The following is a 26628-nucleotide window of genomic DNA, read 5'->3' on the forward strand; positions in this document are numbered from 1 at the left end:
ACAGGATAATGTAAGATGACCTCATTCACGTGTCAAATGCTTGGTGGAAGCACTGGCTTGTTAGTATAAGGGACCTCAGCTGGAGCACTTGTCTCTGCTCTATGTGTCCTCTATCCTGCAGGCTAGACCTGGCTTCTTTATTGGTAATTTCAGGGCAGTGTTCCAAATGGTGAAAGCTGAAGTCACGAGGCCTTTCAAGACCTAGGTTTGGCCATATTCTACTCATCAAAATAATTCACAAGGCTCGCCCAGATTAACAGGATGGGGAAACAGACTCCACCTCTTAATAGAAGAACAGCAAACATACACTGTAAAGGGACATGCATCCAGGAATGGGAGAAATTATTGCAGCCATCTTTGTAAATAATCTACCACAACTGGTATAAATTTTTTGTCTATGGTTTTGTAGACTATCTTCCTAAGTAATACTGTAGCATAATCGTTTTACATGTTACTACAATTTCTTCCCAAATATTGTGTGTTCTATTCCCCACTTCCTCTTTCTAGGCTCAGCTCCCTTAAGCTTGTACACTTGAGACTAATATAATGTTACCTATCAATTGAACCTCAATTTTTAAAAAAGAATTAGGTCAATTAAGATATTCAAAAATAATTTTTAAAATTTCAAAACTATCTTTTGGTATAATATCATTACGAAAAATTAGAGAATTAGGCAAAATGAGGTGACTAAACGAGGGAACAAGATAAAAACCCCAGAAGAACTACTAAGCGAAATGGAGATAAGCAATCTACTTAATAAAGTGTTCAAGGTAAGGATCATAAAGACACTCAACAAACTCTGGAGAAGAATGGCTGAGCAAAGTGAGAAGTTTAACAGAGTCAGAAAATATAAAGAAGAACCAAACAGAGCTGAAGAAAGGTTCAGACAAATAATTCCCCATAGTCTCAACAGTTACAGACTATATGATATCTGTAATCGATTAAAAACTTCAAAGAGGAAATAAAAAGGTCCAGAGGCAGATTACAGAAAACAGAAGAAAGTGAAAGTTTGCTATGCTAAGGATGTAAATAAAAAATAAAAATAATATTTCTATAACAAAAGTTAAATGAGGAGGGAGAGAGAAGCAATATAAATAAAAGAAGTGTGATGATATAAAATTAAAAGCAAAATAAGAAAATATAACAAATTAAATCTAACATATACATAATGGGAGTTTCTGAGCTAGAAAAGAAAATAAATTAGGAAAAAATGCTAAATATATTCTTCTTACCTAACGAAAGATTTCAATCTACTTGAAAGTATCCATTGTCCCTATTCCCAATTTTTCTACTTTACATAAACTTTTTATTTTCTTTTTCAGACTGTAACATTTTCTCAGAATATCAATTATGAGGCAGTAGATGATTATTTTACATTGCAGTAAGTATGACTTTTAAAAGAACCTACTCAATATTAAATATGCTATTCAGGTTACTGATTTATAGGTATTCTTTTATTGAAATTGCCTCATATCCTTTTACATATCCAGATTTCAAATTCCTTTAAATGTCTGGCAAGATGTGAAATTAGTATTCTGTATAGCAACGTAAAATGCTCCTTTAATTAAATGGAAACACGACCTATCTGAAGGTGCTATTCATCCAACTGAAGGTACAAAAAAACAGGCTGTTTCTTAATTCAACAATTCTGAGCATCTTTTATCATTCATTCCCATCCCAAAGTCTTTACATACTATCCTTAAGCAAAAACTAGAACTTGAATATCCCAAAAAAGTCTTTAATTATGAGTAGAATCAGACAAAACACTATCTCTGAGTCTTGGAATAAGGTAGCACCTACACAATTTCTGACGGAAGGCAGCCAACACAGAATTGTGTCTTAAGGCATTGATAAGGTTCTCATTATGTCCTGACTCAATGTATTTTCTGGAAAGATACCACTATTCTAGGAAAAAGTCCATTTTTCTTTAGTCTGCAGCTACTCCACGTGAGTCTGATCACCCACTCCGTGCCAAGCACTCTAATAAGTGTTCACAACACATGGTGAACAAGAAACATGGAGTACTGCTGTCATGAGACATACCTCTAGTGGGATAAGACAAGCAGCAAGTAATGAAGTAAATAAACAAGATGATCCCAAATAATTATAAGTGCTATTAAGAAAATAAAACAGAAGCGGTAGAGAATGACCAGGAAGTGTCAGGAGAAAGTGCTACTTTAGACACAAAAGTCAAGAGAGGCTCAATGTGTTCCTTTTTCCCTCAACCACTAACTTTATTCTTGACTCTTCTAGCATTGTGGATTCCTTTGGGTATTTTTGGTTTTGTGGATATTTACTCAGAATTCTGTTGCTGTACAATACACATCAAATTAACCAGGATACTTTAGGTCAGTCTGAGACTTGACAAAAAAATACCAAAAGCTTTGAAATCAGCAACGGCAGGAAAGGAAAAAAAAACCAAAACCTGTATATCAGCAAAATTGTGTAGCAAATTGAAGATGCAGTATTTACTTTAGTGTCCTTTTACAGATCTATACTATATTACTGAATTTATCAAGTCAAAGACACCATCAAATTGGGGTAAAAGGCAATAGTTGCCATAATTATAAGATGCTTCCTGATTTCAAAATTGTTGAAGGAAATTTTAAAAAATGTATCTTAGAATTGATGAAATATGGTACAGTGATTTAAAAATACAAAAATGTGCTACTTGTATCCTCCCTTATTTAGTCTTTTTATATCTAATATATGATAAATATTAAGATACAATGAATATTGGAATGAAAAGGACATTTGTTGGTGGTTTGTGTATGCTTTTTCCCAGTTTTTTTAAAAAGTAAAAACCTTAGCAGTGGCAGGGTATAAATAATACTTTTAAAATCTTTCCTTCTGTGATCTTTGAGCCTGAGCACAAAGTGATTCATGTCCAGTCATGTATTTCATAATCTACAAAGGCATTATGTCCAGTCTCCCTCTTGGTTCCAGTCAGATCACATTAGGCAGCATACTGTGAATCAGAAAACTAATTTCACAATTTTATTCTTTATTGTTCCAAAGGCATTATCAATAGGAGGGGAAAAAATCTGCAGAGGCTAGAGACGGAATCTATACAGTGGCTATGACCCTACAATACCATCAGGAAGCAGGGCAAGCTGTCAGCAGCAGAGCCCTACCTTCAGGGGACTGAGGGTGTTCATGAAACAGGAGGGGCTGAAATGCTGATAGATGCTCATTCTATTTCCCACTGTGCTGACCCTATGCTGATCAAAATACAGAATACCCTGAGGTGGGAGTGACCTTAGGATATGACCACAGTGCACCTTAGAAGCAGTCACCCCCATCCTCCAGGTGTCTAGAATTCCTCGTGGGGGGCGGGGGTTCCATCAGATCATGTTCATGGGGGTTTTGATCTGCTCTACAGAAAGGCAGAGTCATGCCTGCCTCCCTTGTGATTCTATAGTCACCTATATGTGTTGTTCCTTCTAGACACCAGAACACGGGTCTTCTGCTCGTCCAGGTTAGGTTTAGTGAATTTGCGAAGATATGTCCAATAACCCAAAAGGTAAGTGACATGGGTAGAAGATCAAAAAATTTACTTCAGTAATACAAGGTGGTAAACTAAATAATACATATCAACCCCATTCAACACCATTCCCCTAATACATAGCAACACTGTAATATTTCACTGTAGCGATGGCATTATTTACCTTGGGAAGAGAAGATCAGATTACTGCTTTCTATGAGTTTACTATCGGAAGTGAGATATATAACAAGCACAAAGGTGTAAAATTATTAGTTTTTGAAAATAAATAAAACTGTGTAAAGGAAAACTAAAGTTAAAGGGAACAGCTAAAGTTGGACATGGCTTGTCAGAGAAGACTGCCAGTCATGTCCATATTTATCCTGCACGTATTTATTCAAAAAACTGAATCATTTCTTCATTCAAAAAAATGTATGACATACCTGCTATGTTTCAGTCCAGGTGCTTAAGTAATGGGAGTCACAAAGATGAAAAGAGCCCCTTCCCAAGGGGAAGCTATAATTGTAAATCTATTATCAAATAGCCCAGAGGAAAGAGTGAGCAATTTTGATTGGGAGGGAAAGGTGATGCATAAAGGTGATGCAGAAACTGACTGCTGAAGAATCAGGAGAAGCTGCGTGGGCAGGCGCAGAGAGAGCTGCAGGGAGAGGCGTGCTCAAAGGCATAGCAATGTGATGCAGCAGTGGGCTGAGCAGGCAACCACCCACCAGCACCTCGTTTGAGTCTTTGTTCCACGCTAAGGGGTGCCTCCTCCCTTTGCTCCTTCTCAGCCCAACTAATAATCAGTAAACATATATTGAGCACCCACCACACAGCAGTCATAGCACAATGAGGAATCCCTACATGAAGAACTCAGAGTTAAATGAAACACAGTGCCTGCTCTTCGAGACGCCAGCACAAGGAGCCTGTTCCTACCAGGACAAGGTTCCAAGAATTTAGAGGAAGCCTTGAATTGAGGCAGATGTGATCCACCCTCGAGCTCTGCTGACACATACTGCTTCCCCAGGAAACTGCCTGCAGATGCGTACCCACCACTCCCCCGTCTACCTACCATGCTGCCTTCCCAGCTTAATCTGCCGAGGAAGCAAAGATGAGACGTCGCAAGTTCCTGGCCCAGCCTCGGTCTGTGTGTTCCATCTTCAGCTCCTCAACAGCTCCACCCTATCCCATACACGATGCCTTCCTGAAGCATGTGCTTTCCTCCAACCTTTCCCCTGTCTAATTTATAGATTTGTTAGGGATCCTTATTCACCCTTTCCTGCCCAGCCCAGGCATTACAAAAGCAGGTTAATCTAACCCGAGTTCAAATCCAAGCTCTACCACTTCGAAAAGCTACTAAACACTCTGAGTTTCAGCTGCCTCATTGGTAAAGGAGGAAATATAATAGCTATCTTGCAGTATTTATCTACTTTGCTGAGAGCATTAAATGAGATAATTTTTGTTAAGTGCCCAGAAGAGTACCTACCACAGAGTAATCATCTAATATTCCTGGTTCCTTCCTTGGCACACCCCAAGACAGGGATAGTTCAAATCCAGCCACCATGCACGCCACTGCAGGTAGTCTGCATTGACCCACCCACTGAAACAGAATGGAGAAATATGTCATACATAGCCCTTTGGTCAACAGGAAAATGTGGCCTTGTGGAGGTAGGTCCTCTAGCTAGCCAGGAAAATAAAAACATGTACGCAACTACAAGGTGTGCCCTCAACCACAGGGACCCTTCTTTGTGCTGGTAAGCAAGTTGTCAGTCTCCCAGATAAATTTATTACAGAGGCATAGGGCCCACAGACTTCTCTAGTTGCATGACGTTAGGCCCTTGCTAAATGTCTGGAGCAAATGGACCATGGTCTGAACCATCTGAACAGGAATCTGCCATCTTTGTCACTTAGTCCTCATATCTTCAGCAGAGGCAGCTCCAACAGGGCTGCATCTCAGTTTTTAACCATACACCAAGAAACAGTACGCAGGGAGGCCACCCTAGTGAGCCAGTCCCCAGAGGGCCTTAGCAATTCCTTCCAAGATGAATTTTCCCAGGGAGAGAGGACTACACTTTGTCTAATGCGTTGTCTATCAATATTTCTGTGTTGAAGGCCTTTAGAATTCCTTCCTCAGTTCAGTTGTTCCATCCAGTTAGAGAGAATGGCTGTGTCTGATTCTGAGCTAAGGCAGGCGCAGTTCTGCCCTGTCTCTCCACTTAAGAGAAGAACATTAAATAAAGAAAACCGGTACACTCATTATTATCCTTTGAGCTATATGTCCGAATCTCTCTAATTAGATGTCCAGTCCTAGGGAACATGTGTCAGCCCTCCAGCAGTGAATAAAAACAGGATTATTCCTGCTTCCCACATCCTGTGCCCATGCTCGTGTTCAAGAGCCACCTGCAGGTCAACTCGTATTTTTAATCCTAGTCATGGCTGTTGATTCTGAGGGATGATTTTTGTGAATTAGGACCCAGAAAAGAAGTGATGTTACAAATAAGATCATCAAGTGATGATCTAACTATGAAAAATTTGAGGACCTCAGCCAACCATGTAAGTTACACGGAAAATTTAGTAAAGAAACAGGGCAGACCCATGTTTCTGAACATATTTGATGGGAAAAGATTTAGTGACAATGGACAGCAAGGACTGTGGGTAGAATTGTTGAGATAACAAATCAGGTCCTATGGGTGAGATCAGGTGGTTCAAGAAATAAGATTCATGGACTCCTGCTATAGAACATCCCTTGCAAATGAAGCCTGAAAGGTTTTGGTTTCGCAGGTGCAACTCTTTAAATCCATCAAGCTTGGCTGGACATCATTCTTTATCCCCACCCTCCTGATCCCCAAGTCCTTCTTTAGCGTAAGGAGTATTAGGGATTTTTCTTTAGATTTGCCTTGTGGAAATATGCAACATACAGGACATGTTTAAGACAGAATGCAAGTGTCTAGATCTCACTTAGAAAGCCTTGGGTGGGGCTGGGGGTGGGCAGGGTAGACAGCAGTGAGTAAAGTGTCCTGGAGCCAGGTAGAAATAGAAGTAGCCTATCTCAGAGGAAGGACCAGGACTCTAGTTAAAAAGAAGTCAAATTAATAGATATAGAAAACTGCCAGGTGAGTCAGGTGCAAGCTGGAACCACAGAGTTGACAGTCCTGATCACAGAGGTGCTGGTGAAAGATGAGACCAGATCAGGTCTCAGAGATACTGATGTAAGAGAGCAGAGACCCAACCTCCGGGCCTTGAGAGCAGTAAGGATGGAAAGAAGCAAAGAAAGAGAAAAAGTGATCAAAGAAGGAGGAAAACACAAAGTAGTATAACAGAACCCTACATTTAAAGGATCATTTCAAGTCTAAAATGTAATTGCCCTTGGCTGCAGTAATATTTTAGATCATGTGACTCGGAACCGCTGAACTCATCACCTAAATTACTTTACTTTAGGTGTTCCAAATAGCTGTGGGCTGTGATGCTAAAAAATTCATCGCTGTCAAAGGGCAAGTATATTTGCATTTGACCTGTCTTACTCTTCACGTTTTAAAACAAATGGTGAACTAAATGGTAATTACTAGCAATAATATTAGCCTAATGACTAACACGTCCATAATGAAATCCATTATGAATTGACAATTTGTCCAAACCAGATTTGTTTGAACTTTTTGCCAAGTCAAATATTACATTTGAATCGTACTAAAAGAGAAAAAGATTTCACCTCTTTCTCTATTACCAGCATTTTTCTCTATCTTTCCCTTTCATTCGCCAGTTTCCATCTTTCAAATCACCTCTCTTAGCTCTGCAGTCTACAACTCATTTCCAGAGAAATGAGAGGGAGAAACACTTGACCTCTGTTGTCCATCCAACTCAAACCAGCTATAATTTCATTTCTGTCAGAGAACTGCTTATAACTACATGAGAGAAGCCTCAGTTTCCTACACCTTTTTCTATGGGAAAACTTTTTAGAGCAAACCTAACAGAACCACCAGTGTTTTCTCCAGAGAAACCCGAGGTATGACTTTTATTGATCTTACTATGGTTCGCAACGAAGCAACCTGGATCTTGTGTCATCCATAGCCCTTTCTTATCCGTGGGAGAAAGTCAAGGTCAGCATTCACAAAACTAATTGAGGTGGAATTTACAGTGGAGGTAGCAATGTCTCAGTCAGGGTGACTGACTCTTATCTGAGCCTATTTATGAAGTGCCTTGCTCTCATCCGAAACAAAGGTCTATTCATTTGTCATTCTAATAATCTTTTGAGTACTGAATTATTATAACCAGTTGGCAGATAAGTAAATATTCCCATCTCATTCAGCCAGGTATTTGCATTTCCTGTTAAGTCCTTTTCCAGAAAACACAAAGGCTAACTGGTTTATACAGCCTATAGCATCCTGTTTCTGGGATGGTATACATCGTTGCTCCTTAGAGTATGTTCTGTGGGCCAGCACTGACATCATCTGGGAACTTACAGAATCTCAGCCCTCACCTCATACCTGGTGAGTCAGAATCCCTATTTTAACAAAATTTCTGAGATTAGTAGGGACATTAAAATTTGAGAATACGTGCTCTAAGAAACATGTTACCAAAATCAACTCCCAGTACCCCTGCATGCAGTACCACTGCATGAAGACGTCCTTCTTCAGTGAGAGGCAAAGCCACTGGAATCAATTTCTGGGAGGGTTTAGAGAGCAACTGTCAAACTAGGTTGCTTATCAGGATCACTTGGACAGCATGTTTGAAAACACAGATTTCAGGACCTTATTCCAGGCCTCTTAGTCAATGACTCCCTGCTCTGGGAACCTAAAAATGACCCTAATATCTTGGATTCAGGCTGTGGTGGGCCTGAGGTTTTCATAGTCGGCAAAGGAAGCCTATGTACTTTGACAGGAGAGTTGTCAGTGAAGGAGGGCATCTCTTGGGGTCTCATTTGAGTTCGGGGTAGGAAACGGTCCAGACTTCCAATATCTATATAAACACAGTGATGACTAGAGTTCCTTCTGAGTTACACTGAAAGCAGCCAGCAAAAAACAAACAGTCAAAGGAATAATTTAACTTATTAAAAACTCTTATTATTTTTATAGACCATGATAGCCTTACATCTGCACGAACCCTAACTAGAAATTATGTGACTCTTTAAAGTATATCCTTATGTGCACAACTGAGTCTCTAGTAACAATTAGAACTCTGTTTTTTAAAAAAAATTATGAGAAATGAAACCATTCAAAGAAATTCACCTTTACTTTGATAGATTTTCTACAGATTTCTCATATGTATCAAATATAAGAGATACGTTAGATTTCAAATTCTGGTGTCTTCACAAACATTTGTGAAGCTGATTTTCAAAAACAGAAATGCTAGGGCCACATACCAATCCCAGAGATTCTAATTCATTAAGTGATGATTCTGTGCTACTTTTCAAGTTTGAGAATCACTGAGTTAAATAATTAAATGTTTGTGTTAGTAAATAAGGAATGATGATGTTACAACTCCATTATGTTTTTTTATAGATTTCATAAAAAAGAATGTCGTCATCATGATTTTTATTACCGTATTGAAAAGTAAGAAATATTTTTAACATAAGCATTGAGTTTCATATTAATGTATCAATAATTTAGAATCAGAATTTATTCCTATTAGCATCAGTCTTTTCTACTCTATGCATTTGTTACAAATTTACATCTAAGCACTGCTTTTGCTACATTTCACAACTTTTGACAAGTTGTGTTTTCATTTTCATTTAGTTGAATATATTTCTAAATTTCTCTTAAGATTTCTTCTTTGATCCATGTGCTATTAGAAGCATGTTGTTTAATCTGCACATATTTTAAGAGTATTTTGTAATTATCTGTTTGACTTTTGTGATACCTCTTTACCCAAAGTAATGGTTTTAATTTTTAAGTTTAAGAAAAGGAAAGATACTAAGTAGTGAAAATATCTTTTACAGGACATATCTGAGGGATCGACCATCTAAACACTTGGTAAGAAAACTATAATTTTGTCAACCAGCCAAATATAGAAAATAACTAAAGCATTTTTTCTCTTCTAGAGAGTAAAATATGATAGGGAAAAATATGGCTGCCCACTGAGACTTAATTTCAAAGAAAAGTTTCGCCCTTTACTTCAATTGTAAGTATATTCTCACTAAAAATTTTAACTTCCTTTGAAAACTTCAAAATAAAAGTATGAAAAGGAGCCTCATAGAAAACAAACTTACGGTTACCAGTGGGGTGAGGGGGTGGGAAGGGATAAATTTGGGAGTTTGAGATTTGAAAATTTTAGCCACTATATATAAAAATAGATTTTTAAAAACCAAGTTTCTTCTGTATAGCACAGGGAACTATATTCAATATCTTGTAGTAATCTTTAATGAAAAAGAATATGAAAATGAATGCATGTACATGCATGACTGGGACATTGTGCTGTGCACCAGAAATTGACACAGTGTAACTGACTGTATTTCAATTTTAAAAAATATTTTTTAAATAAAAAATAAATATTTGCTGAACCAACTCATGAACTCCATGGCTTCCCTAAATGGGAAAAAATTTAATAGCATCAACGGTAATATAAAATAGAGAATAAAGGGTAGGCTGCAGGGAGAAGATGATTAGTTGAGTTCTACATTCCTGAATTTGAGAAGTCTGTGTGACAGCCAGAGGGAAACGTTCAATAAAACGTTCACGGAAGCATCTGAAGTTCATGTAAACTGTCTGAGACAGAGATATGTATTCAGAAGTCAATAGAAATTTTGTGATATTAAGAATAGTTGTGACTGATCATAAAGAACTGTTGAGGTACCTAGAAGGTCCAACTGCACCCCTCTTCCCTGACCGAATCCTGAGTGAACAGAATAACAGGAGTCAGAAGATGAAAATTATTACTTATTACTCACAAAAAGTATATTGAGAAATAGAGCTTACATTTGCAGAAAGCGAACCTCCTGCTACTACACCACTAAGACTACACCTTACAGGGTTAAGAAGAATGATGTCCCCAGTCACTGGTATAGATCCACTGTTGGCCTCTCCTCCGGGGGGTCATTTAAATGTATAACATAAAGGAGCAAAGACGACATGTTATCCTAAATATTCACTCCTGAATTCACTCCTAAGAAGAAAAATGCAGAAGCTGAGCCAAGCATGTCTAGCTTATTCTTTTCTAACTTATCAATTATTTAAGTCAACCCATCTCCCAAGGTGCAGAGTGAATAGGAACGCAGAGGTAGACCAAGAGCGTTATATTCAATGAGCGCCCTCCATGTAAAAGGAAGTCTCAAAAGTGGTATTTCCTTTTAACTGTAATATGGAAAAAGAGAAGAGTTATGAGCCAAAAATTAACTCTACCAAAAAACAACAACAAAAAACAAAAAACAATATTCGAGGGTGGGCTGAAGAAAAGGAGACTAGAAATAAGATAAGATCCCAAAAACATTCAGAGAAATACAAAGATGACACAGATCATATGGAACTGTGGAAGGAAAATGAATGGGAATTTGCAAGAAAAAAAAAGAATAAAATTTTCGTGTTCTTCTGCATATTTGAAATATTTCCTAATAAAATAAAATAAACTATTAGGAGCAAGTTCCATGAAGAAGACTGGGGAAGTAGGATCAAAGGCTCAGGCAGCAAGGCTAAAAGGGGGACAGTTCATCCCCTGGTCCTCTGAGACTTGGAAGGAAGGAGCAAAAACGGACATGGAAAGTGACTGGTTTGGGAATAGGAATGTAGGAGTGTCATGTCTGAAAGCCTCGCTTTACTTACATGAAGTAGGAAGGAGGGCCATCTGTAAACCAAGAAGAGGGACACTGAAGAGGGGCTTTCGGGAGAATGTCAAAGGTCACAGGGTAATATGGCTGGCTAAGGGCCAGTAACAAGGTGACTGGACAACACCACAGGCACAGCTGGGGTGAGATACCATGAGTAAGTCCAGTCCTCACAGAGGCTGAATGTCTGAAGTGGCACGTGCACAGAGGAAGAAGGCATAGGGAACCAAGTTTTGGATTAGACATTGGATGCAAGGGCAAGAACAACTGAGTGCGTCTTGGATGCTGGTGAGAGAGGGGTCAGGTGACCGACCATGAGACTGAGCTGAGCGGGGAAGCCAGAGAAGCTGGAAAGGCACACTGTGTAGCAGGAAAGCAGAGAGCAATCAGGGGACTGGAAGTTTCTGTGAGGTCAAGGGGCAGGTGAGAGGATGTGAAGGATGGGAGAGGCTGGGGTCAGGAAGCGGACTGCTGGGGCAGCACTGCTTTCAAGTACTGTGGCAACACTTTTTTTCTGGGGGCAACTGCTTAAATCTCTGCTACTAGGAATCACTTGATAAAGCTTGTTGCCTCCAGTTCTCCTAAGATAATCAACTGAATATTTGAGACTAACTACAGAGGGACAGTCAGATCAATAAGGCTCCGTGTCCAGTTCAACTGAATTACAGCAATACATAGTTGACAGCTTGGTATTCAATTAGGTATTTATCAGAGGTAAATTTGAGTGCTAATGAATTAAGCTTTGAGAAACAGGCAGTCAGAGGAGGTCACTGGGAAATCAGTCTGTAGTCTAGGCCTCTAGATTACAATAAATGCCTTACCTTTAAAGAGAATGGCTCAGGAATAAGGCTAGGCAGAATTTTACAGATAAAATAATAGATTCACCATCAAACACTAATTAAGAAGGAAGCAAGTCCTGAGAGTATGATCCAGCTAGGAATATGCCACCCCTGCTGCCTCTCTGCCTTCGCATTCCCCATGACAACCCATCCCAAACTATAACTTGGTGCTAGAGAAGCAACCCAGAGGAAACACGGACACGACTGCACTACCATGATGCAGGAGGTTCAGGAACAGGTACTCCGGGTGATTTAGGGGTACTCATTATTTGTTTTAATTAGATATGATAAGACACAGACATGGAAATGACTGTCATGAAGGAAGAAGTTTATTATACCGACTGATCCCAAAAAACAGGAGACACAGCATACCACGTAGGGCCTCCCACGGAAGCACCAGGGTCTGTCAGGAGGCAGAGGGAGTGAGGGGAAAACAGAAGCAAGAGCCGTTATTGTGTTTTCTGTGGGAAGGAATGGATAAGACAGGGTGAGCAGGTTTAGGGGTGGCTATTTTGAGTAATTTCAGCGGACTCTGGGCAAAAGTGCTATCCCTACTTGTCTAGTATCTGATCTTGGGGTGATTGGGGCAAGTGAATAGTGGCCCAGAGTGTGACAACCTATAAAGGAGGTGGCTGGAGGTATGGGCTCTGGATTGGTTGGTTTGCATATGAAAGGCATTCTTGGGAGAGTTATTTACGATCTCTAAGAATTAATTAACCCTGGGAGTCCCTCCAAGGTAAGCAAGACCCCTGATACTAAAGCATCACCATGCAGATAGTAAGAGACATGGTTAATACAATGGGCTATCTGGAGTGACCACACAGGATTGAAACCATATGTGTCCAATGGATCAACAGAGAAGTGTCTCCTTCCCAGTTCCAAAAGTAGAACTGCCAGAGTGGAGAAGTTACTGCATTTTGTAACTTCTCTTGTAATTTGTAACAGTCATGATTCTCTCAGGTTCAATTAGTATTATACCTCACAATAAACACAAAATAAAGTATGGGTCATGCCATTTATCCTTATTGCCACTAGATGGCACTGTAGTTTATTGCTTTTAGGAGTGTCCAAAGAAGCCAGCTCAGAGTTCAATTAAGATCTTTTTTATTTAAATAAAACATACGGCTTTACAACTAGTTTTTAATAATTCAAGATGCAATAAAATACGCAGCACCTTCCAAAGCTCCTAGAATCAGAGCTTTGCTAAAGCCCGACCTAAATCTCTGAAATTGTATAGAAAAGTGTGCGTGTTTCCAGACACACATGCCCTTTCCTGTGGGGAGGGTCCAGCACTCTCACTAGAATTGAGTTCTCTACAACCCCCTTCTCCTGCCAAGAAAGAAGTTGAGCACCACTGCTCCAACCCCTCCATAGTCACAGCTGAGTTCATCTCTAAGATTCCTAAAAACTGTAAGATAGAAATAAAACAGCTTCTCAGATACCACTTTCTGGCATTTAAAAATGTTTTCTTCTCAACTTCTGAGAATGGGACAAAAACTGTCTTTTATAACCAGGGGTAGACAGTAGCGAGTTACAGCTGACCCAGAAAGCCAAAAAAATCACTGCAAAGTCAGGCAGCAATCTGGGCAGTGAGTAAGGGGACACTGTCAAGGATCTGCCAGTTTTCATGAATTGACACAGAGATGTGAAGCAAGAAAATACATCAGACGATGAGGCAACCCGTGCCAAGGTCCTAAGTGAAATTCCCATCCAAGGGGTATGAGGGACAATTTCATTCAGAAATATGGGCAATAACTGATGGAGAAGGCAGGCACGTACCCATTTTTAAAACGAGCTCTGGTATGCAAAGGTACAACTTTACCAGTAACTGACATTAGCTTTGGTCTCAAGCCCCTATTTTCACATGGTAGCAGGAAAAAAAAAATCTTAACAATTTGAAGTAACATATCTCTTTTAAAACTCACTGCTTTCGGGGTAAATAAGCTCAGGGAGGCTTATGTCTCCAGTCCCAGCATCAGGGGAGTGGGCACCCTGTCATGCTGGACTGTCTGCTGTTGACATCGCATGTTCACTGAGCACAGGCTGTGCAGGACTGCAGCTCCAGGGAGCTTGTGACTACTTCTGCTTCTCAAGCCCCCCTCAACTCTTACTAACACAGCCACATGTTCCAGCCGGTGCCTCCAGGGAGATCTGCAGCATCTCAGTTCTAATCACAGTAATTCTGTGGTTTAGTTTTCTGGTACATAATAGGCACCTAACGAATATTTGTTGATTAAGTTGACACCAAGGGATCCTTGTTTTGCCCTTCCCACACTCATCACTCACTTCTGTCTTTCTCCCTGCTACCAGCCATGACAGCAGGGCCTCACCAATTCGTCACCTTATCAACATACAGTTCCTATCAAAGGGAAGAGAACTTATGGCTCCAACTGTTAAAAACGTGAAAACTGTCTGCTTCATTGCTATGAGGTTTATTTTGAGAGCTGAGGGAAACCTATACAGTAGGTACCATTATTTTTTTTTACAGATAAGAAAATCGAGGCTTCAAGAGTTCCAGTAACTTCCCCAGGGTCACAAAGCTCCTGAGGGATCAAGACAAGATTTAAATCTAAGCACATCTGTCTTAAAAGCTTGAGCTCTTAGCCCTTCTAAACTTTTTTGTGTGTGTTCACTGTCTCTTTCAGATACAATGACGAAAGCTATGTTGAAGACGTTGAAGTAAATTTCATAGTGTGGGAAATACACGGCAGGGATGACTATAGCTTTAACAACACTATGAAGAAGGTATGACATTTGGAGATTTAAATAGAATTTAGCATGCAATTAGACGTGTCTTTCTGTTTTTAAACCTATATATATAAGTTATCTAAGGAAAATAGAACCAGTCAGCTTTGGGTAAAAAAAAAAAACTCATATTATCCCTATATGAAATTCTGCGACTACTAAAATTCACTTATGAAAAAAAAACCACTATCATATAAAACAGACTTAAAGGTGTCAGAAACAATGATGTTTCTGGTAGGATGATGCAATTATTAATGAAATTTTTATTTTCTCTCCACATTGTATTTCATTTTTGGTTATTTATGGGTCTGCCTTTGACTTTCAGACATTCACCACATTTGTGCTAAATCAAATGGACACCCTCTAGGCTTTATCTCACTTGACTTCTTTGCATCATTTGACCCACTGAACTTGGCTTCACTGTCCCCACACTCTCCTGGTTCTCCTTCATCCTCCACAACCAGTCAAACTCAGTCTCCACGGTGACCCGCTCCATCTGCCCATACACTGCAGGCCACAGCAGAAAGGCCTTGGCACTCCCAATCACCAAACTTCACTCCCGCCCCCGCTCCGTGGGGCCTTCTGCCCTTGAGGGCCCCCATCATGATGGACCCTCTCTAGAAGTTACCAGCATTGGTTCCTGAGGTTCCCCAGAGGTCTCAAACAAAACGAGGGACAACTCCTTCCAAAGCAACTTTCTCATATATCAGAGACCTTAATTCTCCAAGAAGTATAACCCACCAGGGTGGCAACCAGGAGACTCAAGTTCCACTTGCTACCTGCCTCCACACTACTACAAGAACTAAGTGTCTTTCCATTATGTGAGCAGACAAATCCATGCCATCACACGTTCCTCATGTGCTTGTTCTGCACTCCGTATGTAAATCCTTCTGGTCTACTTCCTCCCCACAGTCTCATCCCTGGACTATTCTATCCTTCTTACACCTTGGCTCAGACTCCCATTACCCTTCACCTTCTCAGACTTTCCCAATATACCTTAAGGTTAAATGCCTTCGATCCTTCTTCAATAAACGTTCTTTGGAGAATACAGTTTTCCCCATTTTCCTATCAAACCAAGGGGACTCCTTCTCCTACCCCATATACTTAAGGATGAACTGTGCAATTTAAGTTCTTCCTAATCCACAATATCATTTCCAGATAATTATCTCTTCACCCTAAGTCAAATCCCATTAGTTTGAGGCTCCTGTGATCCAGCTGTCATCTACCCCATCCCTACTCGTTGCTGTCATATACTCAGTTACTTGATGATGTCTCCCTATGCCCTGAAAAGAATTAGAGTTGACTCCTGAATTCTGCCAGCCGTCAGGTAGGGTTATTGCTGGAAGAAGCTTTCTAAACAGAGACTATATTTCCCAGCTTCATTTGCAACTAAGTGGGGCCACGTGACTGATTCTTATCACTGGAGTATGAGCAGAAGTCTTCCGTGTCCAGGATGAAGTGTTGAAGAATGTCCCATGAAATTCCGTGCCCCCCACCTTCCTTCACATGTCAGTATGTTACAGCAACAATGAAAGATGGAGTAGAGGAGAGCTGGATAAAGGGGGTCCAGTCAGGGGACTTCAAGGAGCCACTAGATAAAGAAAAGTCTGAGTTCTTAATTCACTTCTTTCAGGAGAGCCATCCAGAGGAACCATGTAACCAGGGACTCTGCATTGGACTATATGTAAAAGAATTAAATTTTAAATACGTAAAGCCCCTGAGAATTGGGGTTATTATAGCAGCAAAGCAAAAGCTACCTTGACCAATATTGCTCCCTCTGTTAAAATCACATTTAAATGCAAACATTTCAGTCTCTAACCTCCCCTCCAGTTCGTTAGCTCTCTCGTTCCCACTCCTCCTCTGCTTCTTACTTTTTCTCACACAATCTAGATATCCACTATATTGAGCCCCTTGCTTTCTCCCTCTTTACTCCCTCTCTACATTTTTCTTCCCTTCATCTTCTCTCTAACTTGAGCTCCATTATTCCGTCCTTCAGCTATTGTCTTGCCAATATCTCTATGTCACTTCCCCGGTATTGTTCCTGTTCACTGTCATAAAAACTTTAAACATCAATCTTTCTGCCTTATCTATGCCTATATCTGAGCTGCTGATCACTTCAAGGAAAAAAATTTTAATTGCAATAACTGGAATTAGGAACTCAACTATTGGGAATGATGACAGAGCAGTCAGAAGGAAATACCCAGAATTACACACAGAGAGATAAACTGACTTAAAATATAGAAAAGAACATGAAAGAGATTTAGTGCTAAGATCTAAGAACTGGAGTCCTAAAAAGGGAGAAAAGGGAGTGTTTGCCAGAAGCAATATTTTCCAAAACTGGTGAAGGACGCCAAGGCACAGAGAAAGTAATCTGAACCCAGAAACATCTCAGAAAAATTTCTAAAATCAAAAACAAAGAGAAAAATCTTTAAAGTAGCCAGAACAAAAAAAGATAAGTTACCTTCAAAACAAAACAAAAAAAAGCTGATTTCTCAATAGAAATAAAAAACAGAAAATTTTGAACAAAAATATCTTAAAGTTACTGAAAGAAAATAATTTCCAAACCTAGAATTCTAAATTTAGTGGAAATAGCCTTTAAAAAATGAACATGAACAAAAGATAATGCCTTCAAAGATACATGAAATTAAAAGAAAAAAACTTTTAAGTAAAAAAGAAATGAAGAACAAAATAAAAATGATTTGAGAGAAAGTAACAAATACTGAGGATAGGTAAAGATCTAATCAATGGAAAAATGGAATTCCTGAAAAAGAAAACCAAAGCAAAAGAACAAAACCAATACTAATAATTCCACAAAACATCTCCCTCCCCACTGAGGAAAAATATTTGACGCTTCTTTTTGAAAGAGCATGCCATACGCTTAAGAATGCCAAATCAGAAAGCCAATCCATGTGGGCATCTAGGCAAAAAAAGCAAGTAGCCTACAAAGAAAATTAAATTATCATCACACAATATATAGCAATGCTTTACGCCAGGAGAAAATAGAGCAAAATATTTAAAATACTAAAGGAAAATATGAGCCAAGGATTTTATACCCAGCAAAACTCATTACACTATAAATGGCACAAACTGCTATCAATATATGAAAAGCTCAGATAATATTGTTCCCATGAGCCCTTCCAAAGTAACTTACTAAGTAATAAGCTTCAGAAAACCAAAATTACTAAAGAGATATCAATATAAGAACTACGGGGAAGCATTATAATATAGTACAGAGTTACTCACAGTGTTAAATGGCTTAGAGTATAATATATAATGGGAGTATTTATTCTCTAATAACATAAATATAGTATAAAGAGGAGAATGTGAAGAAGGGAAAAATGTAACTGCTTTCAGTAATCATGACAGTGGTGGTAACATTCGTATTGTTATTCTGAAGCTATGAGGTGTGTAATGTGAGATAGTCCAATACTATCATTCCTCACCAAGTATAAAAGCAAGAAGATACGTATATAAGACAGGAGAACTTAGACAAAAATCCTGAACTTGAATAGGACTTAATATAAATCCCTGAGGTACTGGATACTGATCTGGATATAAATATAGTATTCAAATAGAGAGGTAGGTAAAATTTTCCTGCTCTGTCCATCGAAATCCCTAGAAACATAGCTAATTAGTAGCCATTAAGTATCCTTAGTATTCAGATTGCTTTTTTGAAATACCATTTCCCCCTAACAGTACTGGGGATTCTTAGGTAAATGGCTGATTCCGAGCCTGGAGGAAGAAATGTCCGAGATGAGCCTGGAACAGTCTGGCATACCCAACAGCAAGGAAGTATCAGAGACCGCTAAGGTCAGGTACAAGTAGTCAGACATCAGCATCAACAGGTTCCCACTGGCCAAAATGGGATAATTTGAGCTTCATGGAGGATAATTATTGCAATGGGTTAAAACTCATTAAATATATTAAACCTATGAATTCACAATGATTCTTCTAAAAAGATCATCTTTGTAGAATGATAGGAAGCTAATTATTTTAAAAACTGGTGAATAAAGAAAAGGAAACCATTTATCCTATTTTCCTCAAATGAACTATACCACTGAGTAACCAAATAGTACGTGAGCGGAAGCATCTCTTTACAAAATTAACCCAGTTGACAAAGGAAAAAAACAGAATTACAATATCACCATTTTATAGCCCAAATAATAGAGGTTATTATAAACAAATTTATAACAACAAATTTGGCAGTGGACAAATGGATAAAATGGACAAATGCCTTGAAAAATACACCAAAATTTCTTGTACTCTAAGAAAAGAAAGGAAAACTCTAATCCCAGGTGGCTTTCCTGACAAAGTCACCAAATATTTAAGAAGAATTTAACTTGAGCCTTATAAAAACTCTTTCAGAGTATTGGGGTGGTGGGAAGCACTTTTAACTCACTTTGTGAATCCAGGAGGACCTGATGATGACCTTAAAAGAAAATAGAATTATGAGCCAATCTCATTCATAACCATAGATACAAAACACCTAAACATAATACTAGCAAATCAAACGTAGCAACATATTAAAAAATTACATATCCAGACCACATTTTGTCTATTTCATAAACGAAGAGTTTGAAATTATTTGAAAATCAGATAGCCTACTATAATAACAGAATAAAGAAGAAAAGGCGTAAGATTATTGCAATAGGTGGTTGATGAAAAGTCATTTAGTTAAAAACTTATCATCCACATATAACATTATTTTAAAAATAAATCTTAGAAAATTATGGTAACTTCCTTAAGCTAATAAAATGTTGATACAAAAAAACCTGTAGGAAACATCATACTTAATGAAAATTTGAAAGCCTTTCCTCTGAAATCAGGAATGAAACCAGGAGGCCTGTTTTCACCGTTTCTATACAACATTGTTCCCGAGCTTTATAACAAGGTAAACAATAAATAATAAAAAATAAATTAAAAGTACAAGAATTGGAAAGGAAGAAATAAAACTCATTCACAGATAATGTGACTGTTCATCTGAAACAGTTAAAATTAACAAGGGAGTTTAAGTTCTCTCTGTATAAGGTCAACATACAAAAGTCAATTGTTTTTCTGTATATCAGCAAACATTTAAATCATTGAAAATTTAGATATATAATTTTCGACGGCAGTAAAACATATTAAATACTTAGAAATAAATTTATATATAAACATATATAATCTTTATATAAATGTATAAACCTTTATTATATATGTATAAAAAAAATTTTTGACAGAGTGGTTGTTTGAAAGAAGCTCAGACATGGAAATCAATGACTCAGCTTAACAAGCACCTCCCATTAGAAGAGGCCTGGGGACCAGAGGTAAGAAATACATTACCCTGCAAATCGGGGTTTTTTTTTTAACATTTTTTATTGATTTATAATCATTTTACAATGTTGTGTCAAATTCCAGTGTAGAGCACAATTTTTCAGTTATACATGAACATATATATATTCATTGTCACATTTTTTTCTCTGTGAGCTACCATAAGATCTTGTGTATATTTCCCTATGCTTTACAGTATAATCTTGTTTTATCTATTCTACAGTTTTGAAATCCCATCTATCCCTTCCCACCCTCCGGCCCCTTGGCAACCACAAGTTTTGCAGATTGTTTTTTTAAATAACTAATTTGGCATTTTAGTATTAACAAAAGTTTGATGGAAATACTTTGGATTTAAATTTAATTTTGTAAATCAAATCCAATTTTTCTATTGGATTATACTATGATTTCTAAAATGCTTCATCTTAATTTCTGTTTGAGCTTCTGTTGCTCCTGTATTACTAAAATTTTGTTTTAATTTTTCTGCTGAAAATCTATTTGCAGATTATTAAATATCTGACAAACATGTTAAAACATCGAGAGTGAGTCTTTTTAAAGAATGCCTGAAGTTTCAATTCTTATATAACAAAAAGTTCATTTTTGAATGCCAGTTATCAATCCTATGCTGTTTTTTTTTAATTGAAGTATAGTCAGTTACAATGTGTCAATTTCTGGTGTACAGCATAATGTTGCAGTCATATATATACATACACATATATTCGTTTTCATATTTTTTCACTATAGGTTACTACAATACTGTTTCCAACTGAATTTTCTTGAACTCAAATTAATTTATGTTATTTGGCAAATCAAATCACATCTCATGAATAAAAAGTGACATATAAGGTACCCCAGCCTGTGACATGAACACAGCATGTTGTATAGTAAAAATGTTATTTTGCTTCTACATCAGAATCTGTATGTGTCAAGACAGATATATGCAAACGATGTACACTATCCTCTGTATTCCCAACTCCAAAAAGTCCCTTTTCCATCTACCATTCCCTGTCTTCCCAGCAACAAAATCCTAGGAGCTTTACTCCCAACAATCCTTTGAACAATCCTTCCGCCTTGACATGACCTTCCATGCTTTGATCCTACCACCCTCACCCCACCCCAAGTTCTCTTTTCCCTCTTTATCCAGCTAAATTCCATAGTCAATAATCATTTCACTTATTAACATTAACCTTAATTCCTTCACCTGCCCTCACTTCTTTATATTTGTGTGGCCAAATCACAACCCTGGTTAAATTCAACTATCCACCTTAGCACCTGACCGTGGTCAGAGAAAAACATACCCATGCTGACTTGTTTCCCTTTCATTTCATGATTAAAATGGTCCCATGATACTGCCCAACAAATATGACTGTATTTCTCTAGTTCGTTCCCTCGCCCCCTCTCATAAACAGCTATTGCATGCTTTCTTCTCTCCTAAAATCTCCAACGCCTCTTCCCCATCCTCATTTTTACCTGATGAGCTTGCTTCCTACTTTACCAAGACAATTATGGTAGTTATTAAACCTGGTATAACACCCTTCTATCTAATTTTATTTAAAGAAGTGCATATTTTAAAATGTGCTATATGTTACCATGTTGTTTTTAACATTTTGACACCTATAATTTCTAATAACTAGTTTCCCTTGTAATACAACCTGTTTTATATTATGTTTTTAGAAACATTATTCTGAAAGGGGTCCATGCAGTGCATAGATTTCACCAGATTTTCAAAGGTGCCCATATAAAAATTAAAATAAAACACACCTTTATATATATATATAAATATACACATACATAATCTATTCTTATATATTTATACATACACACTCACTATGAGGTTAGGATCCCCTGATACACATATTAAAAGAGAAGGACTAAACCTTGGGTCATTTCAATATTTAGAGATGGGGAAAATAAGGAGGGGCAAAAGAGATGAAAAAGGAAAAATCCAAGGAGCCGGTGAAAGTCCAGGCAAGTGTGGTGTTCTGGATTTCACATACAGCAAGTCTCATGAGAAGGAGGGAGGAATCAAACCATGTCAAGTACACTGCTAAGACAGGTCAACTCTGATGAGGATTGAAACTTGATCATTTTCTTTAGTAACATGGAGATAGCAAGTAACCTTGACAGGATCAGTTTTGGTGGGACAGTGAAAGACAATACCTTACTGAAGTGGTTTAATTAGAGTGGAAGAAAAGAATTCAGAGCAGCAAGAATAGGCATCTCTGCCAGGGAGTTTTACAGTAACGGGGAGAGACAGCATGGTAGCTGGAGAGCAATGCGGTGAAGAGAGGGTCTTATTTTTTTAAATAACTGAGAGAAATAACCACATGTTGACAGATGGGAACAGTCCAACAAAAAAGAAAACTGATGATGCTTCAATTATCATCTCAAACTTAACATGTCTGAAACTGAGCTTCTGGTATCCACCTTCCAAACATACTCCTCCAACATTCTTCCCTACCTCAGCTGATGGAAGTCCTCCCAGCGTACTCATGATAAAAGCCTCTAAATGTTACCTCATTTGCTCTTTCAGCAAATCTTGTTGGCTCTTCCTTCAAAGTATATGCTGAATTTGGCCATCCCACTGCCACCCCAATTGCCACCACCTTGTTTCAAGCCACCATCACCAACCATCTGGGCTATAACCACAGCATCCTAACTGGTCTCCCTGCTTCAGCCTTGCCCACCCTAAGTCTGCTAGCAGCTAGAGTGAGCCCACTGAAACATGAATGAGAACACGCCACTCTTCCGCTCACAACCATGCAGTGGTTCCCGTCTCACCTAGAGTTATGACAAAGCCAACCTGACTTGCTGCACCCCACTCCCACCCCCCACCCCCATCACGGCCAGCTAGTGCCTTTCTTCAGGCCTTTCCTTAAAAATCAACCAGTCAATGAAGACTTTCCTGGCTATTCTACCAAAAAAGTTAAACTTCATCCCATGACAGTCCATATCTCCCTTCCCTATTTCCTGTAATGTCACCAGCATTTATAACTCTCTGATACATTACATAGTCTACTTATTTATCCTATTTATTCTGGCTCCCCAGCTCACACACAGGCTCCACAACGGGAGGGAATTTTGTTTGTTTTGCTCACTGGTGTATCCCCAGCATCTAACTCATTACGGCTGCTCAGTAAGTATTTGTGGGATGAACGAATTAATTATAAGTCACCCACCTATCTATAAAGAGTATTATTCTGTTATTAAAAAATCATAAGGAATTAAACTAGTAATGGAATCAGTTAAAAACAAAACTTACCCTTCTAACTTCCTGTTGAAGGGCATCAAAAAATCTGGGGTTGAGGATAGGTATAAGTGACACTCTATATACCAAAATCTCACAAAAGGCACCCCAATATTATAGGATTCTGACAAAACAACCTAATCCTAGGAAGTAATGAGCTATCTGATAATTAACCGTCATGGAGCTTGAGCTTGCCTCAGTCAGTATGATAGAGTGCAGTGGTTCTCAAATTCCAGAATCACCTAGAGGACTTGCTAAAACAGAGCTCTGGGTCCTACCACCAAAGTTTCTGATTCAGCAGATCTGGGGTAAAGCCCCCAAATTTTGCATGTCTAACAATTCCCGGGTGATGCTGACACTGCTGATCTGGGAACCACATTTAAGAACTACTGAAATAGTGGCTTACATTCCAGAAAGATTCTGGAGTGCCCACCCTAGGCCCTAAATGTTCAGTTCTACCATATGAGAACAAAGAGCTCACCATTAAAGGAGTGAACTCAGTCTGGAGTCTGAATATAATAGAAGGCAAGTATCTGCAGAGACCAGTTATGTCCTAGTGACTAAGGGTGTCACTGTGTAACTTACTCAACATGGCAATCAGAAGTGCTCTCTTCCTGAAGCGTGTACCTGAAATGGAAACAGCCTTCCGATTCCTGGAGCTGCACTGATTGCCACTCAGCCCTTCCCACTCTACAAGGATGAATGAGGCTTGCATAAAAACCCGGGAAGTAGCTCTAGGGACTGTAAATTCTCAAGAGAAAAATCTGAAGGAGTCATAAACAAAAGTGGCATTTTCACAGGCTCTTCCAAGTTAATGTTGGGGTTTGAGAAGGAGAAGGAGAAAGTGGGTAATGAATGGCTGGCTACGTATTTCCCACTCAGGATGTCAGCTGAGTTTCTGAACACGACCGACATACTAATCACAGAAGTCCTTGGCTAGAAGCAAAGTGTAATTCATGAAGCCAGGGCAGATTTGTTTTCTCAGAGACTATATAACTTGATCAAGTGGGCTTTGAATTCAAAAAGAAAGAGGACGAATATAAATATGTATATGCATGACTGGGACATTGTGCCGTACAGCAGAAATTGACACATTGTAACTGACTGTGTACTTCAATTAAAAAATAAATAAATAAGAAAGAATGGGGAAAAAATAGTAATTGAAAAAAAAAAAGTCTGCTAATATAACAGGAAATTTCAGGCATGACACAAAAAGAGGAGCAACAATCAGTGGGAATCATCATTCATGTCAGGAAATAAGGAGGTAGGAAGTTGGAAACAATATAATATTCCCAGGTGTCTATATAAAAAAAAAGTACATATGTCCCTATCAGAAATGCATTGTTGCAATATGTGTCCAGTTCCTGCATATATTTAGTACCTGCCACATACTCTTTCCATTAAATTCATGGTCTTACACATTAACTAACCTGGTAGAACGAGAAGTTCACAGGTCAGTGTCGACCTAGAAGAACCTCCATCATCGTCATCATCATCATCATCATCATCATCATACGGATTGTGTTCTCAAGTTAGGATACATCAAAAGATGAGTGGTTGCCAGAGGTAGGGGATGGGGCATAGGGGAGATGGGAGAAAGTGGTCAAAAGGTACAAACTTACAGTTATGAAGCGTAATGTACAGCATGGTGACTATGGTTAGTAATACTGCCTTGTAATATTTGAAAGTTGCTAAGTGAGCAAATCTTAAAAGTCCCCATCATAAGAAAAACAATTGTAACAATGTATGGTGATAGGTGTTAACTAGACTCATGGTGGTTATCATCTCACAGTATGTACAAATATTGAATTATTCTGTTGTACACCTGAAATTAATATAATGTTACAGGTCAATTATATCTCAAAAATAAATAAATAAGTACATACATACGTAAAATACAGAAAGGCAGAAATGAATTTCTTGATGTTCAAAAGAAAAAATAATAATGATGAGCCTCTTACTTGTTTTTCATCTACACCCAACATATTGCTTTAGAAATATGTCAGGGAGTGCAGTGGTAGAAAGGTAGACCAAGGCAAGACATAATAGAAAATGTGATAAGGGGGAGGGACAAAATAATTATTTTGCAGTTTATCAAGACATTGAGGAACACTTCATGAACTCTTAAAAAATCATTGAGTTTTTGGGATGGGACTTATAATTAAAATATAATTATAGAATGATTCACTTGTATAAAAGAAAATGGCCTGCTAAGAAGGGAAGTGGAAGATTTTCAGTGTGAAGGCAATATTCACCTTCAAAATAAATTCAAACAGGATGGTAAATACTGAACTGTATATAAATAAAGACAAAAGGAAAGAGCTGTAGAAGGGACTGCTACGTATGCCTGATTACATAGCCAAATAAAAGAACTATATGAACTGTTCCTAATTATCTCCAAAACCAAGTAGCATTAAGAAAGTACACTGTGGGGGAGGGTAATAGCTCAAGTGGTAGAGTGCATGCTTAGTATGCACGAGGTCCTGGGTTCAATCCCTAGTACCTCCTCTAAAACTAAATAAATCAATCAACCCAAGAATGAACACTGTATCTGCAATACCATTGTACTGACAAATGTCAAAATGTAGGGAGGATGTGAAGGAAAGAACAAGAAATAAATTCCACTTGAATAAATCAGATGGAAGTTCCTCACTCAAAAGCTGGAGAAAGAATTCAGCCACACTGAGAATACGTGATAGAGATGAACAGCATTACCAGAACAGGGAGAAGCACGAAGCTCTGGGCCCTAAGTGACAGGCAGAAGAGAGAAAAAAACTACGAAGGTTGTTGACAGCCAAAAATCAGGCACATCCAAAGTAATTGCCCCACAAGGCTTCTTATCTCCTTAAATGAGAAACCCTTCAGACAGCAGAGGGGTAGAGGAGGAATCCTCTAGTAGGGTGTGACAGCCTACAGGACAGGACCTACAAGAACCCAGAAGCAATGCCATGTATTATACTAGGATTTTCTTTCTTAGCTTTAATAAAGTAACTGAAAAATCTAGTCTCATTTCATCTATGCTTTTTAAAAACGGAACAGGGGATAAAGAAGTATTCTTTCTTGTTTGTACCTTGAGACCCACAGAGAGACATGGTAATGGTAATGGGGATAAACAGAAGTCTTAGGGGAAGATGAAAACCCAAAGATACCACCTTGACTACTGTATCCATACCTTATCACCAAAATAGTATCTTTCCCTAAATTAAGCATCCTTGGAGGATTCTGTGCTTTTTTGATTTAGGGAAATAATATGCTTACA

General features: G+C 38.4%; 1 protein-coding gene and 1 long non-coding RNA gene across 9 annotated transcripts in view; one reads left to right on the top strand and one right to left on the bottom strand.

The window, feature by feature from the left end:
- The window catches only part of CATSPERE (catsper channel auxiliary subunit epsilon), a 96367-nt gene that overhangs the window by 60980 nt on the left and 8759 nt on the right, over positions 1-26628 (top strand). For all 3 annotated transcript variants that reach the window (XM_072948612.1, XM_015234795.3, XM_072948613.1), the window contains 8 exons: positions 1323-1381; positions 3448-3523; positions 6920-6972; positions 8977-9027; positions 9414-9447; positions 9516-9595; positions 14716-14815; positions 20035-20121. In XM_072948612.1, coding sequence (XP_072804713.1) covers positions 1323-1381; positions 3448-3523; positions 6920-6972; positions 8977-9027; positions 9414-9447; positions 9516-9595; positions 14716-14815; positions 20035-20121 — 540 coding nt within the window. The remainder of the gene's footprint in view (positions 1-1322; positions 1382-3447; positions 3524-6919; positions 6973-8976; positions 9028-9413; positions 9448-9515; positions 9596-14715; positions 14816-20034; positions 20122-26628) is intronic.
- The window catches only part of LOC116285238 (uncharacterized), a 105073-nt gene that overhangs the window by 59606 nt on the left and 18839 nt on the right, over positions 1-26628 (bottom strand). The gene's annotated exons all lie outside the window — the stretch shown is intronic.

The sequence above is a fragment of the Vicugna pacos genome, chromosome 23, assembly GCF_048564905.1.
Source record: "Vicugna pacos chromosome 23, VicPac4, whole genome shotgun sequence".
NCBI classification, from domain to species: Eukaryota; Metazoa; Chordata; class Mammalia; order Artiodactyla; family Camelidae; genus Vicugna; species Vicugna pacos.